This window comes from Talpa occidentalis, unplaced genomic scaffold, assembly GCF_014898055.3.
Source record: "Talpa occidentalis isolate TD23 unplaced genomic scaffold, MPIMG_talOcc4v2.1 talOcc4.5, whole genome shotgun sequence".
Classification (NCBI taxonomy): domain Eukaryota; kingdom Metazoa; phylum Chordata; class Mammalia; order Eulipotyphla; family Talpidae; genus Talpa; species Talpa occidentalis.
This window is the reverse complement of record NW_023604861.1, coordinates 122,230,245-122,244,369: the sequence shown is the minus strand read 5'-3', so window position 1 is coordinate 122,244,369 and position 14,125 is coordinate 122,230,245. Positions and strand designations below refer to the sequence as shown.

The 14,125-nt window shown below is 49.2% G+C and overlaps 1 protein-coding gene across 2 annotated transcripts in view; it reads right to left on the bottom strand.

Moving 5' to 3' along the window:
- Positions 1-13,355: 13,355 nt before the first annotated feature.
- Positions 13,356-14,125, bottom strand: part of XDH (xanthine dehydrogenase) — a 49,736-nt gene continuing 48,966 nt past the window's right edge. For both annotated transcript variants that reach the window (XM_037528268.2, XM_037528269.2), the window contains exon 36: positions 13,356-13,736. In XM_037528268.2, coding sequence (XP_037384165.1) covers positions 13,686-13,736 — 51 coding nt within the window. In that variant the 3' untranslated portion in view covers positions 13,356-13,685. The remainder of the gene's footprint in view (positions 13,737-14,125) is intronic.

Here is a 14,125-nt window from a genome sequence, read left to right as displayed (position 1 = left end):
TCACCACTCCTGTAGTTTAGTCTACAAACCCCCCAGGGAATGGCCTTGGCTGCCCATGATTTTTATTCTGTATCCCTGAGAATATCTGAAGTAACTATCAGTCTTTTTAGATAAACAGTTGGTTCTCTCCCCCGCTGAACACAGGACATCAGACATGACCATGTGGGGTAGCACAAGCACCAGCCATTTAACTGGCCCCTGAGGCCACACAAAGCTGCTGAGATTTGCCTGGCTGATGGGACCAACACATTTTTCTTCACTGGGATCTCCCAGGCCAAAACCTAGAATTAAATTCTACATGATAGGGAAAATCTAGTTTTAAAGCCTTTCTCTGCTCCATAAACTCTTGGCCAGGCACAGGCACTAGCAAAGAACAAAGAAGAGATTTCTGGAAGAAGGCTTCTGACCACTCACCGTTGTGATTCACCAGACACCATTCACCTGTCTCCCCAGTGGGGAGCAGATTTGGCAAGCAGAAGGTGCTTAATAAAGGTGTGAGTGAATAAGTGGAAAACACAAACACCTTTTGAATTTACAGCCTGCCTCCTCCTATCCACTCTGGCTGCAGGCCTCTCCTGAGTAGCAATGGAGCTGGGCTCCCGGCCTAAGGCAAGCAAGAAAGGGAGCTGAAACCAGAGGTCTGTCCCGACTGGCTGGCCCAACGTGACTGCCAGCCATAGCCTGTCAACCCCTATTAACAGCTCACACTGTCTGCTCTTGCTCCACAGAAAGACCTGCCATTAGGCATTTTCCAGACCAAAACTCAGCTGCTCTGGAGAGCAGTAATTAAATCAGCAGACCTTGATGTCTGCTGTCTATTCTTTTCACACCTGTCTGCCAGGAGCAGGATTACTGGGTAAAATATCTTGGCTGTGCCCAGACGGGCTAGTATCCTACCAAAATATCCAGAAGGAAAAAAAATGTTTGTATCCAGAAGGCCCGAGACTGGTGGGGAGGGAGATGTTCAGTCGTGCGCAGGCCTCCTCCTAAGACCCTCATGGCCAGGACATCCCTTGTGGGGACGGGGGGAGCTGCCCGTGGCCTGGGGGATTACAGGTGGCTGGATTGAAAGAAGCCCACAGACTGATTGGGCAGGGTATGGGCCAGGATGATGGTTCACTTCATAAGCATTTAGGGGGTGCTCCTGGGCGTCAGGAGCCAGACTGGCACCGTCTCTCAATTCTCACCTTAAGTGGCCCAGGGCTTAGCAATTTTCCCAGGTTGAGGAAAGCACAGCTGTGCCCACAAAGGACATTCTGGAAATATTTGCAGATTGGGCAGGAGCAGGGATGGCGGCCCAGATTAGAAGCCAGGCTGCCAGGTCCCTGTCTCTTAACCTCACAGCTCACAGACTCCCCTCCTTCATAATGGTCTGGGGCAAGCTCAGAGGAGAGGAAAGGTACCTCTAGGCTCCCAAGGGCCCACAGAATGGAGGTCAGCCCCTCACTTTCCTCTCTCAGGACCCCTATGTCCTTCCATAAACACACAGAGCCAGGAACTCCCACCCCACTGATTGTCCTAAAACAGAAAATGATAACCGGAGCCCCCACCTTGCCTGCCCCAGGCCGATCTCCAAGCACTCATCAGAGCATGAGGCCCCAGCCCTGGGACAGGCTGGAGCAGCCCCAGACGGGAACAAGGACACTGAGCTCAGGCCATGGGCCTGCGCACCACTGCGCTGAGGGGCCCTGGTCAGGGCTGCAGGAGGTAGCACTGTCTGTGGAGCCTGGAAGGCCCCAGAAGAAAACAATGCAGGCAGGCTGTTGATTCTTACTCAGAAAATAAACCAACCAAGGTCTGTTGTGTTTTTCCTCAGAGCTGAGAAGACTAATGAAAAAATAAATAAAAGCGGAAAACCTGTTGTTACCACCAAATGGGAAAGTTGTTGCATTTTCTTCTCCAGTGGATCCTCCAGGACTGACTTGCCAGGTCTTCTTGGCTTGTCAGCACCCTAGGACCTGACTGCATATTGGGTGGATCCTCCCTGGGGAGGCCTTGAGGTGAAAAGGAAAGCATCTACCCCGGGGAACAGGCTGGGGGGTGTGAGTGGTGTGTGTGTGGTGTGAAGGTGTGAGTTGTGTGAGTGTGTGTGTTGAGTGTGTGTGCAGAACATGATCAGAGTCTACACTCTACTGCTGGGGGGTCGGGGGGGTGTGAGAGAGGGAGTGAGACTATGGGGTTGGGGACACATATGACCACACAGGAAGGCAGCCATGGAAACAGGCAGAAAAAGGTGTAAGCCCTGGACAAGATCACAGCTAAATGTCCCCTGAGCAGGGAGGTCACCTGCACCTTCCTTAGGACAGACACCATCGAGTCCCACAGGACAGTCTATTCTGCTCACTAGGCTCTCCCCAGACATGCTTGTCCCCTGTTGACCCCAGCTCCCCACAAGGTTGAACCCCCTCTGCAATCCTCTGCCCTTGATGTCCCTTTTCTTTTGCACAGTGCAGACTGATCTTAAAACATAAAATTGACCAAGTTACCGCTCATCTCAAATCCCTCCAACAAGTCCCCACCGCTGGACTAGAAACCCTTTATGAGGCCTCCAAGTGCTGTGCCCATTTACCCCTTGTACCCCAACACTCAAGGCTCCTGGAACTGCCAAACCCTTTCCCAGTTCATGCCCTTTGCCCCTCACCTGTGTGTCCAATACAATGTCCAAAAGGCACTACTTGAATTTACAGCTGACCCTAGAACAATACAGGTTTAAATTTCGCAGGTTGCTTTATATGCCGATATTTTAAATAAATATATAAATGTATTTTCTCTTCCTTATGATTTTCTCAATAACAATTTGTTTCCTCTAGCTTATTTTTCGTAAGAATATAGTATATAGCCCATATGCCTTATAAAGTGTGTGTTAATGGGCAATTTATGTTACAGGTAAGTCTTCTGGTCAACAATAGGCTGATAGTAGTTTAGCTTTTGGGGAATCAAAAGTTATGAGGGTTTTCAGCTGCACAGGGGTAGGTGCCCATAAACCCCTGAGTTGTTCAAGGTCACTATAATGGAAATTAAATACAATGAAAAACTGAGCTTCTCAGTCACAATAGACTTATTTCAAGTATTCACCAGACTTGGCTGCCGTATTGGACACCACAGATATGGAATGTCCATCCTCACAGAAAATTTCTTTTGGACAATGCAATTCTGGAACATTCTTCCCCATACTCAAGCTTGGCTAATTCTTACCCCTCCTTCAAGTCTTAGCTAAAATAGTACATTCTCACAGGGACCTTTTCTGATCCTCAAGTCTAAATTAAGAGCCCTGCTTTCATTCTTAGAAAGCCTGCAATTCTCCTTTTTAGTGCTTATAACTCTTCGCAAAATTATAGTGATATGTATGGTAGCCTATGTATATGTTTTCTATTAAGCTGAGGACGGTGTCTTTTTTGTTTGCTGATCATTCCCTGGCCCCTATTTCAGTGCCTGACAGTAGTTCATTCATTCATGTTGGGTGAATTAATGAAATACCGAGTATGTGTACAGATGGATGGGGAGATGCACATTGATTATTGGCCTTACAAAGCATGAGTCAAAAAAACAAGAGCTCAGGAGCCAGATGGTCCTGGAATGAAATCCTGACTCCTGTAGTGCTTATTTAGGTAGATAGTTAAGCTTCCCATGCCACTATGTCTCCATGTGCAAGTGGGGTGCTCTTGCCTAGCTCAGAGCATTGTAGCAAGTGGTGAATGAGACAAGTTAGCCCTAGGTACACACCTGGTGCCAGGTGTATGGGCATTTCTTTTTCTTTACCACTCCCCCTATGCTCTTCCGGTCTTTTCTGGGGTCCTCTCACACTGCCTTTCTGGGCCTCTAAATCTCTTGTCTCTCAGTCCCTCCCCTCTAAGAGGACTTAACCCTGTAAGCTGCCGTAACTCAAGGGTCAAACCAAAAGATTTCTCCAACATAAAGAGCTCTCTGGTTTGGACCCTTCCCTGGCTAGAGAAACCAGCTTGACTGCCCCCACAACTCATAAAGCCACACTCCAGTTCTGGAAATGCTCTAACAGCAGGTGTGCAGCAGAGCACTCACTCCTTTCTAGGGCATTCTTGTTCAATTTGTATCAGTGAACTCCTTGAATCAGCATTCTCCCCAGTGCTTGTTTAAAATGCAGATTTCTGGGCCCCACCCATGACCCATTTAATGGAATCTCTTAGAGGGCATGCCTGGAGGCTACATTTTAATAACCAGCTCAAGTGAGTTTGTTGCTCAAGGTCTAGGTTCCTCAATGTCTACTAGTTAGCCCCACAGAGTGTTGGGAGGGTTCTTCTGACAAGTCCCTCACCAAGCTTCCCTTTAATCTGTTTAAAACTTCATTTTTATGTTTGAAGATTATTTACCTCATACCTTCTTAGTGAGTTATTACGCAAACTGCTATTTGGGGAACAAACTCACATTAAAAGTTTACACAGAGTGGATCCCACTCCGTCGCCTCCCAGAGGCAGGCAGCTCCGCAGTGAGTCACCCTGTGGGCCTCCGGACACATGTCTGCAAAAGTCGCTGGAGTCCCCATAGCTGTCACTACTCAGAGGACCATCGTTACTGTCTTAAGTCAGTCACGATTTTAAATTTGTAAACTCATCTTGGTCTTTAACGGAAACTTACAGTTGGCTCATCCTTGTCCATTTAGTTTATTGTGGCTCCACAGCGAGCCCAAGCAGACTGGCAGCGGTATCAGACCGACTGTATGTTCCCAGTAATGAGGCATGAGTTCAGCTTCAAGAGTTTCCTGTTAGTTCTGAGCTGGACGCAGGGGATGAAGTGTTGAGGTGAAACCAGAGAAGCAGGAATTGGATAAAGAGGAGAAAACACAAATATTTTCATTGTCTCCTCGTAGCCTGTAGTGTGCTCACGCTCCCTTCATCCTATTGAAACAACATGCCTTTGGCCACTTCCTTTCCTTTCTTTCCAAAGGAAACAACCTCCAACAGAGGGTCCCAGGAAGCTCCAGCCCTGTCTTCCTGGCAGCAACTCTCACCAGAACTCCCCAAGCTGTGGGTCCCTGCACTCAGCTGAGTTCCCACATTCCCCACCCCCCCAGCCTCAACCTTCACCCCCTCCTCATGCCACAGCATCGCACCTTTTCCCTGAGATTAAAAGGGTCCCAAGTGGAGCCCTGGGGTGCAGCTGGATCAAATCAACAACAAAGCAATACATGGAGGGGGCCGGCGAGGCCCCGTGAGGCTGGGACAGGGGCCGTGCACCCTCACAGCTGTGACTACACCAGGCTCCTCTCTGCATTCCTGCTGGGAGTCTGCTGACATCCTGCTCAACGTGTCCATAAAAACAACCTCAGTTATATTCATCTCAGCCTTGTTTATGAGGGTAAGACAACTTGGAAATGAGCCAAATACCATTGGAGGCTTGATTAAATAAACCCTGGTGCCATCCTGACACCAGAAAACCATGTATCCATTCGAAATAACTTGGAGGAAAAATATTCATGGACATGGAAAGCTCACGGGATATATTGCTAGGTTTTAAAAGCATCTTACAAAACAATAAAGTGTTGACAGGATTATGGTTGATCATTATTACAGTCTTCTGATTTGCTAAGGACTTTGTGCAACAATATGTAAAGTTCTTTATTGACGATGCCCAGCTTTACGCGGTTAAATCTTGAGGAACAAAGTACACGCAAGAAATGCTACACCAGCAGTTGCATTTGCAAGAACTGAGGCAAGGGGCTCAGTACTGCCCACCCCATGTCTTACTCTCAGTCTAGTTCTGTCTAGTTCTGTCCAGGAACTCACACATCTCTCTTCCTTTCAAAGAAACTGGACAGTTTACATCTTAAGCAAGCCTGGCTAGTCTCACTTGCACAGGGCTTCCTGCCCCCCTGGTCTTGCTCTTTCTATCTCCCCGCCCAAAGAGCCCTCTGGCCTGTCTCAGCAGATGTTAGCTCGACTCATTGTTGGCAAGCAGGAGGCTGTCTCTCCAGAGATGTCCCCTTGCTAATCCCTGGGTCCTGCAAGTGTGTTAGATTTCGTGGCAAAAGGTACTTGCAGGTGTAATGTAGGTTACAGATTTGAAAGCAGGAAGAATTCCCAGGATGATGCAGGTGGGCCCAAACTAATGGCACAGGTCCTTAGAAGTAGAGAGCTTTCCCCAGCTGGAGTCAGAGGCAATGGAATTCAGAGTGATTCAAAGCATGGGAGAGGCTCGGCCCCCACTGTTGGAGGGGCCACATGGAAAAAATGAGGCAGAATATGGACAACCTCTAGGAGCAAAGACAGGCCCCTTGTGACAGCCAGCAGGAAACCAGACCTCAGTCCTACCCCCACAAGGATCTGAATGAGCTTGGGAGCAGAGCCACATCCAGAGCCTCCAGAAAAGAACACAGCCCTCAGGGTCGATCACTCCCCAGCTGAGGACCACGGAGCTGGGAAGGCCCTGAGTGCCCCTTCCTGTTCTAAAATGTTGTTTCAGTTCTACTATCTGAACAAAATAGATCATTTACTTAGAGCCCAGGTGAAACATTAAAGTATAAGACCCCAACAATGGCAGGCAACTCTGGCCACTCTTGTGCCCAATTGCTGCCTTAGGAAAAGAGGACATTCAGGGGAACAGTACAGGAGACTGGGGACACTTGGACCCATTACTGTGAGGGTGGAACAAATGGCCGTGGATGAGGATTGAGAGTCAGGAGAAAGCCAAGGTATTGTCAAGTTCAACCAATCGCATACCCTGGACCTTGTCAGACTGAGTCTCAGGTCACAGTAAGTAGAGGACCCCCAGCACACGCCGTTATGGAGAAGGAATCTCCAGTAAGAGGATTTCCATCCCTGAGTTCTTTAGCTCCTCCACGAATCCTTTGATCTCCTGCGTTTCTTTCACGTCCCTCTTTAGGGAGACTCAATTTCATTCTTCTGATCATTGATTATTTTTCCCTTATCATTGTTTTCCTTTATGACTTCTTTCAGTTTTTTAATCATGGCCATTTTAAATTCTCTATCTGGAAGGCTCAGAAGTTCTTCCAAGTCACTGTTGTTGCAATCCAGTGGGCGATTTTCTTTTTGTGATGTGTCTTTTCCCTGAGGGATTGCTTGGTTGCTTCTAGTTTTTCTTCTTCCTGCTGCTTGTTTTCTAATTTGTCCTATTTGTTGGGACACTGTGTCATTGGTGCTGGCTGGCATCTCTTTGGTGTGCTCCTCTGGGATGTCAGAAACTAGTGGCCCAATCAAGTCCAATACTATTACGCCAGAATTCCAGTAGGGCGTGGTACCAAGGATATGTTGATGGGCACTATCCCTGGAAATCCACTCCCTCTGTATTTATTTCATAACAGAGGTGGGTCTTGAGGTCCCTCAGACTGCCCTGGCAGTGGCTGTATCAACCCTGGGCACCTAATTGCTGGATCCCCTGCTGGGTTCCAACTCAAGGCCAGATGTGGGGCCTGGCTCGTGTGGGCTTTCAGCTCACCTCTGACTGTGGGGACAGACCTTTCTCAGTTCCACAGTTTTGGCGAGGTCCGGACACAAATCTCCCTGTCTTAGATGTAGCGCTACTGGGGGGGCACTTCCCTGTGCCCTTGGTCTGGATTTCCCCCTGGGTTCCCAATCGCTGGATGCCCCCTCTGGGTTCCAACCAGCAGCTAGTGTTGGGGCCTGGCTTGTGTGGGTTTTCAGTTCACCTATGACTGTGGGGTCGGCCCTTTCTCAGTTCCACACAGCTTTGGTGAGGTCTGGAGGCAGAGCTCCCTGTCTTAAATATGGCACATCTGGAGGCACTTCCCTGGGCTCTCGGTCTCTCATCAATCATTTTTGTCTCCCTGCCAAGATGGAATAACAGGCGCTGGCCCCACCTGGTTTAGGACCCCACTACCTGTGACCAACCAGGTCCCTGTGCCCCATGTACCCCCATGTCCCACGTCCTCTTAAGGTCAAGTTTGACTCATTCCTGTATCTTCCCACCCCCTGTGCTTTGGAAAGCAGTTTTCTCTTCCCCCTTCCTATTACTGCCCTGCTGCCTCAGGCTGATCTAACCACAGCTTCTCAGGCAGCTCTCATAGATTGGGTCTCTACGTGGCCCACTTGAAGCTCCCGTGCCCCCTGCCCTGGTGGGTGGAAAGCCACCAAATTGGGTACAAGCCCATTCTCTCTCTCTTATACATAGATCTCCTCTTTGGCAGGGCGTATGTACAGCTTGTTATCTTCAAAGAAATCATCTCTCCAATCTCTCCAAATCTTATTTCAAGGCTTTTTTCCCCCTGAGATAGGAGAGAAAGTTGGCAAAATCAGCTTCCAGCCACCCCTCTACCAGCCTGGCATAGATGATTTAGCACCCCCCTTTGGAAAAGGAGATGTTTTGCATTTCCTCTTATTCCCCCCAGGGGGGCTGTAGTGCCAGCCTGCGCAGGGTAGCCTCACTGTGCTCTCGCCACATGAATAAAGAGAGTCCCAGAGCTTTTGATAAATTTTTCAGGCCTCTAATGCTCAGGCCTACCAGGCAGGGAGGCTGGCATGGTGGGAGGAAGGCTTGGGCTGGCAGAGGTCTGGGCGGCAGGCAGGAAGCCAAGCCTCCCAGCCCCACGAACTTTGCGCTCTTACCTCTCTGGCGTTCTCAGTCTCAGAGTGGCCCCCACGGTCCTGCAGCCGCCTCTGCCGCCATCCCTCTGCGCTAGGCACAGGTGTAAGCATTTACATGTGCACGCGCCTTGCTCCCTGGCCCAGGTGCCCATAACTACAGGCGCCCTTAGCCTGTGCTCATGCTTCTCAGCCCTGGTGAGAGTAGAAGAATGTCAGATTTTAAACTTCATTTACCTAACAGGGTGTAAAGGCAGGAACAGGGCACAGTGCAGGTTTTCTGATCCAGCAGACCGGGTAAAGGAGGAGTCAGAGCCCTCAGGGGTTTTGCAGGTCTTTTATTTGAGGTTCACCAGGCATATGCAGGCAGGGGTGCTGGGGGGCCGGGAGGCTGGCAGATCTCCCAGCCCCCAGCAAGTCTTCACTCTATCTGGGCTCTCCGGTGATCTCTCTCGGCTTCTCTTTCGGCTTCTTGGCTTCTGTTGGCGTCCCCATGACGCCGCCCTTATAAGCACAGTCTTAGAGCAGGTGTACCCACTTCAGGTGCCCGCCATCAGGCATGCATTCTGGATCATAGGGTTCCCTCATCTATCCTGATGGCGGGAGGGCAGAAAAGCCTGACATTTTTCCTTACCCTACACAGGGGCTTAAGAATGAATCCCATTTTAGTACGCCGTCCTAGGAGAGTAGACAGCTGTCCCTCCTTACCCTGCGCCATCTTGGGCTCCCAGCTCTCCATATCTTCTTCCCAACCGGTATAACTAGGTATCTGTTATATCCCTGGGGAATCTGACCCAAAGGTTGCAGAAGAGAAGGCTCACTTGACCAGTGATATATAATTTGGTCTAAATAGTCTGACCAGGGCCTCCCCTGCTAGCGCAGGCTGTTGAGCGCCACACTGTGAAGCTGTCCACAGTCTCTGCAGCACCAGTTCGATGCCAGCCGGCGAGGGTCCAGCATGGCGCGGCAGACCTCTCCTGCCTCGCCACTGCTCCCCTCAGCAGTGTATTTCGTCAGCCTGCCTGTTCTGCTCCCCACTCTGTCTCTGGTGAATCCTCTCACCCTCCCACGCATCTGGCCTGTACTCCAGTTCTTGTGTAAATGAATAAATAAATCTTTAAAAAAAATTCTTAAAAAAATAATAAATAAAAAATAAAAAGTCTGACCAGGGGCCAGGCCTCCTGCTTGAAGCCTAGCTCTCCCACTATAGGCCGTGGGGCCCAAGACACATCCTTGACCCCTCTGGACCTGCGTTTCTCAGCTTTACAACAAAGAACTTGAGCTTGATAGTCCCCAAGTTTCTTCCAGCATCCATGGGATGCTGAGTTGGGCTGGGGAGAAGGGATGCAAGGCCAGGGCTGGTTCAGGGGCAGAGATAATGCCAACCCCAAAGGGCCTTGAATTTCCACTCCCATCAGTGTGCTGCTTTGTTTCAGGTGGCAAGATTGTCAGAGGCTCTGACCCCTGCTTAACAACATGTGCTCCCACAACTCAGAACAGAGAGGAAATAAGGGCCTGGGGGCTTCCAGGGAGACCTCAAGCCTAATGGGTCAAGGAAGCTGCACATTCAGAATAGCCTTATCCCCCGGATCCAAAATAGGCACAAATGGAGTGGTTTTCAGGCTTCCCCTGGGCTAGAGCTAAAAATAACCCAGCTGAGGGATGTTCCAGTCATGAATCAATCAGCTAGGACTATTTCGGTCCTCTCCCCTTCCTGGGGCTCCTCCCACCATCTGCATCCATCCTGTCCTCATCTTGGCCTCCCAGCCACCTCAGCTCTGGAGCAGGGTGAGGGTCAGCAGCTTGTCCATGCCAATGTGAGAATCCTAATCCTGCTTACGGTGAAGAGATGGGCACTCTGGTGCCTCCTCCAGCCTGGGTGAACCTGCTTCGGCAGTGTCCCCTATGACAAGCTGGTGGACTGGGGTGTACACAGGTGTCACCTGAACAGCCTAGTGGCCATCCGTAGGCCGTGAGGAGGGCTTGTCCTTCCTGGCTACAAAGACTAAAATGCTACTTTTAAGGCCACAGAGAGGATTAAATGAGAACCTGTAAGCAAAATGCTAAATTTAGCAACTGGCAAGTTGCACATGCTCAGAAAATAAGAATTGGCTTCTCCCTACACACTCCAGCACCAGCCCCACCCCAGGCAATTTATCTGCAGCTTAGACTCCCATGGCTCACCAATGTCTTCAGAGAGCTCCACTGAGACAGATTTTTGTCAATCTGAAAGCCAGCTTCAGGGCCTCCCCGGTAGCACAGTGGTTGAGCGCTGGATTGCGAAGCTGCCCACGGCCTCTGCGGCGCCGGTTCGATCCCCGGCTGCTCCCCGGCCACCGGAGGAGGGTCCCACATGGCGCGCAGACCTCTCCTGCCGCCCACTGCTCCCCTCAGCAGTGTACTTCGGTCCTTCTGCCTGCTCTGCTCCCCGCTCTGGCTCTGGTGAATTCTCTCACCCTCCCGCGCTTCTGACTGTACCCAGTGCTTGTATGTATGTTTGTATGTATAAACAAATAAATAATGAATGAATAAATCTTTAAAAAAAAAAAGAGGCATTTATTTGAAAGCCAGCTTCAAACCCAGCTCTTGGAGAGAGCTTTGAAGGCACTGGGTATGCTCAGATCCTGTGTCAGCTCCCCTCGCTGACCACAGATGCAGGGCAGCTGGGCGGGCAGAAGATCGGCTCATGTCTAGTCCTCCACCGCCCTCTGCAGGTTCCAGTGCAAACCTGCAGGCCTCAGCGGCGTCCCTTTAGCACACCAAGCCCAGGGCCCCTCTAGAGATGAGGCAGTTTACAGATGAAAAGACAGCAGGACAAGGCCTGGTATCTGAGGAGGACATCACCACGGAATAACACAGTGATATACCTGTCCACAAAGCACTTTCATTTTCATAACCACTCGGCCTTGCCACTGTACCAAACTCAGAAGGGAATTCGCAGTCATTGCTCAGCCCTTAGGTCCTCACTGAAAAAACAGGTTAGGTCCCAATGTTGTACTATGCCCCAGAATATTCCAGAAAATCAATTAAAGAGATCTGTGTATATGTCCGTGTAAATTCTGATCCGATTTCTAAGGCCCTTCAGCTTTTTTTTTAATATTTTATTTTATATAATTCTTACATCATTTTTCATCTTTGCACAATGCATGCATTTTCATTATGGTTATATTCCCCATACAATTGCACCCCCCCCTTTATTTTGACTCTAGTCCTTCCTCTCCCCGCCCCTCCTTCCCCCCTGTACCCCCTTAGTGTGTCTAAGGCCCTTCCGCTTTATTCATACTGAAAACAGTCAGCTTATCTAGAATATGCATAGGGAGTGTGTGTGTGTGTGTACGCATGCACATGCATGTGTGTTACAGTGTGAGGGTCTGAATGTTTGGTCTTCATGGTCTCTCAAAATGAAGACTGGCTAAGATATGGCAGTGTAGGTTAAGTGAAAAGGTATCAGGCTTTTTTGCCTCCCACCATTAGGATTGATGATGGATCCTTGTGGTCCCGTATGCATGCCTGATGTAGGGTGTGGCATATGTAGGTGGGATTCATCTGTGCTGAGAGACTGGGCTTTTAGGGCAGCATCACGGGGATGCCAGGGGAACAGAAGCAGAATGAGAGAGCAGAGAACAAAGAAGCAGAGAGAACGCGAGAGAAGGCCAGAGGGGCGAGAGAAGCCAGAAAAAGTGAAGACTTGCTGGCAACCCTGCCTGCTGTGTACCTGGTAAATCCCAATAAAAGCCTGCAAAAGCCACTGAGGGCTCTCTAGGACTCTCTCCTCCTTTACCCCGTCTGCTCGGATCATAGAGATCCTGCTCCATGTCTTCCTGCCATTACAGGCAGGTATTAGCATTTAGTGAGATCATTAATAAGCATGTCTCACATGCCAGACAGGTGACAGTTCCATTTATTAGTGACATTAAGCGTCGAACTCAACCACATTGTTTCACTATCCTTCTTTTGTGACCAGAACCTTGGACCTGTCCAGTAATAGCTGGGTGATTTATACAGCGAAATTGCATAACAATTTTACATCATCCACCCAACACTACACAGTGACAAACTCACCAGAGGGAGCACCGAGAAGGGACATTTGTCTTTCTCCTGTTCTCTACCCCAACCTCTGGAAATTGGGGGAAATCAAAGCAGAGATCATGAGCTCAGACCTCACAGCGTAGACGGGAGCCAAGCCTGACGGCTGCAGATCCCTTATATAACTGGAGTTTCCAGGTCATGTATTTATAGACTTTCAGTGCCAGAGAAGACTTTAAAGATTATTCTAGTAAAATGAAGCTCAGAAGAGGAAAGTGGCCGCCCAAGGTTACAAGATAGAGACATAGCAGGGGCGAAACCCCAGGCTCCGCACCTATTTATCTCCTGCCTGATCTTGAATGGGTTAGCGTCATTTCCAGCTGGAAATTACTCTGCCCTTAAATTAAGGTTTCTTAACTAAACTTTTTTTAATTTTTTTTTAATGCACAAAGGTGGAAGAGGAAGAAATCTTGCCCATTGCAGTTGCTCAATCATTTGGTTGGTTGGCTTTCGGTGTTACAGAATAATCTCATTTTATGCAGCTTCACAAGACAGGATCCAATTAACCTTGATTTGTTTCATTCTGCATTCTCTCCAATGATGCAAAGGTGGTTTGAGGGCTGAATCGCATCCCATTGTCTCACTATAAATTTTGTGTATGGATCTGAGGTGATAATATGCTCATTGGTTTGAAGACAAGGCTCTTGGAGGAAGGCACACAGATTGAGAGTAACTTTGGTTTAAGGCTCTGGAGGTTTGTGGGAATCCTCTTGGAAGCACAGACACCATGAACACTTAAGGTTTGCAGGCTGTCCACAGAGTAGGGACACAGAACAAGCACTTCCTAAATCTATCTCAAATACACGATTAAAACAGACATGAAATGATCCTTATTGCATATGAGCCACTTAGGCCTAGAAGTTCTGAATTTGTTGATCATTATGCTTGCAAATCACATTTTTGATCAAAATCTCCCAATGCATTCAATGTTCTCCCAATTGCCATCTTGACAAATCATAGTATTCTCATCCTTCAACATTATAGATTCGTGTTCTGCAGGGCATGCTCCCTGCTCCATGGAAGGAAGCTCCAGGGTAACACAAGAAGGCTCCGTTGGAGGCTTTCTCTTCAGACCCTCAGAGACCAAGGTTTACAATTTTCTGGCACAGGAGTATCACACTAGGAAGGAAAGAGAGAAAACTCACTGCAGGGTCTCCCCAGAGCAAGGGATATAATGCCCCTTTCACCTCCTCTGACATACCTCCTCCCACCACTGCCAACCACCATTCCAAGACCAAGCACCACTCTGTGGTGGCAGCTACTGGGGCTGCCCCCAGGGAAGGGCCCCTTCATGTCCTAGTCATTGGCTTATTCCTGTTGCACACTTCCTGTGCGGCAGGCTCTGGACAGAAGAGGAGACCAGCCAGACATGGCCCCTTCCCACATGGGACGCACAGTCCTTCAAAAGCACTGCTGCTTGATGCAGTCAGCTGTCATGCTAATCCGCTGCAGGGATTTTAAATCACTGGTATGTTGTGACATAGCAATGGGGCTTGGATTAGAATCTT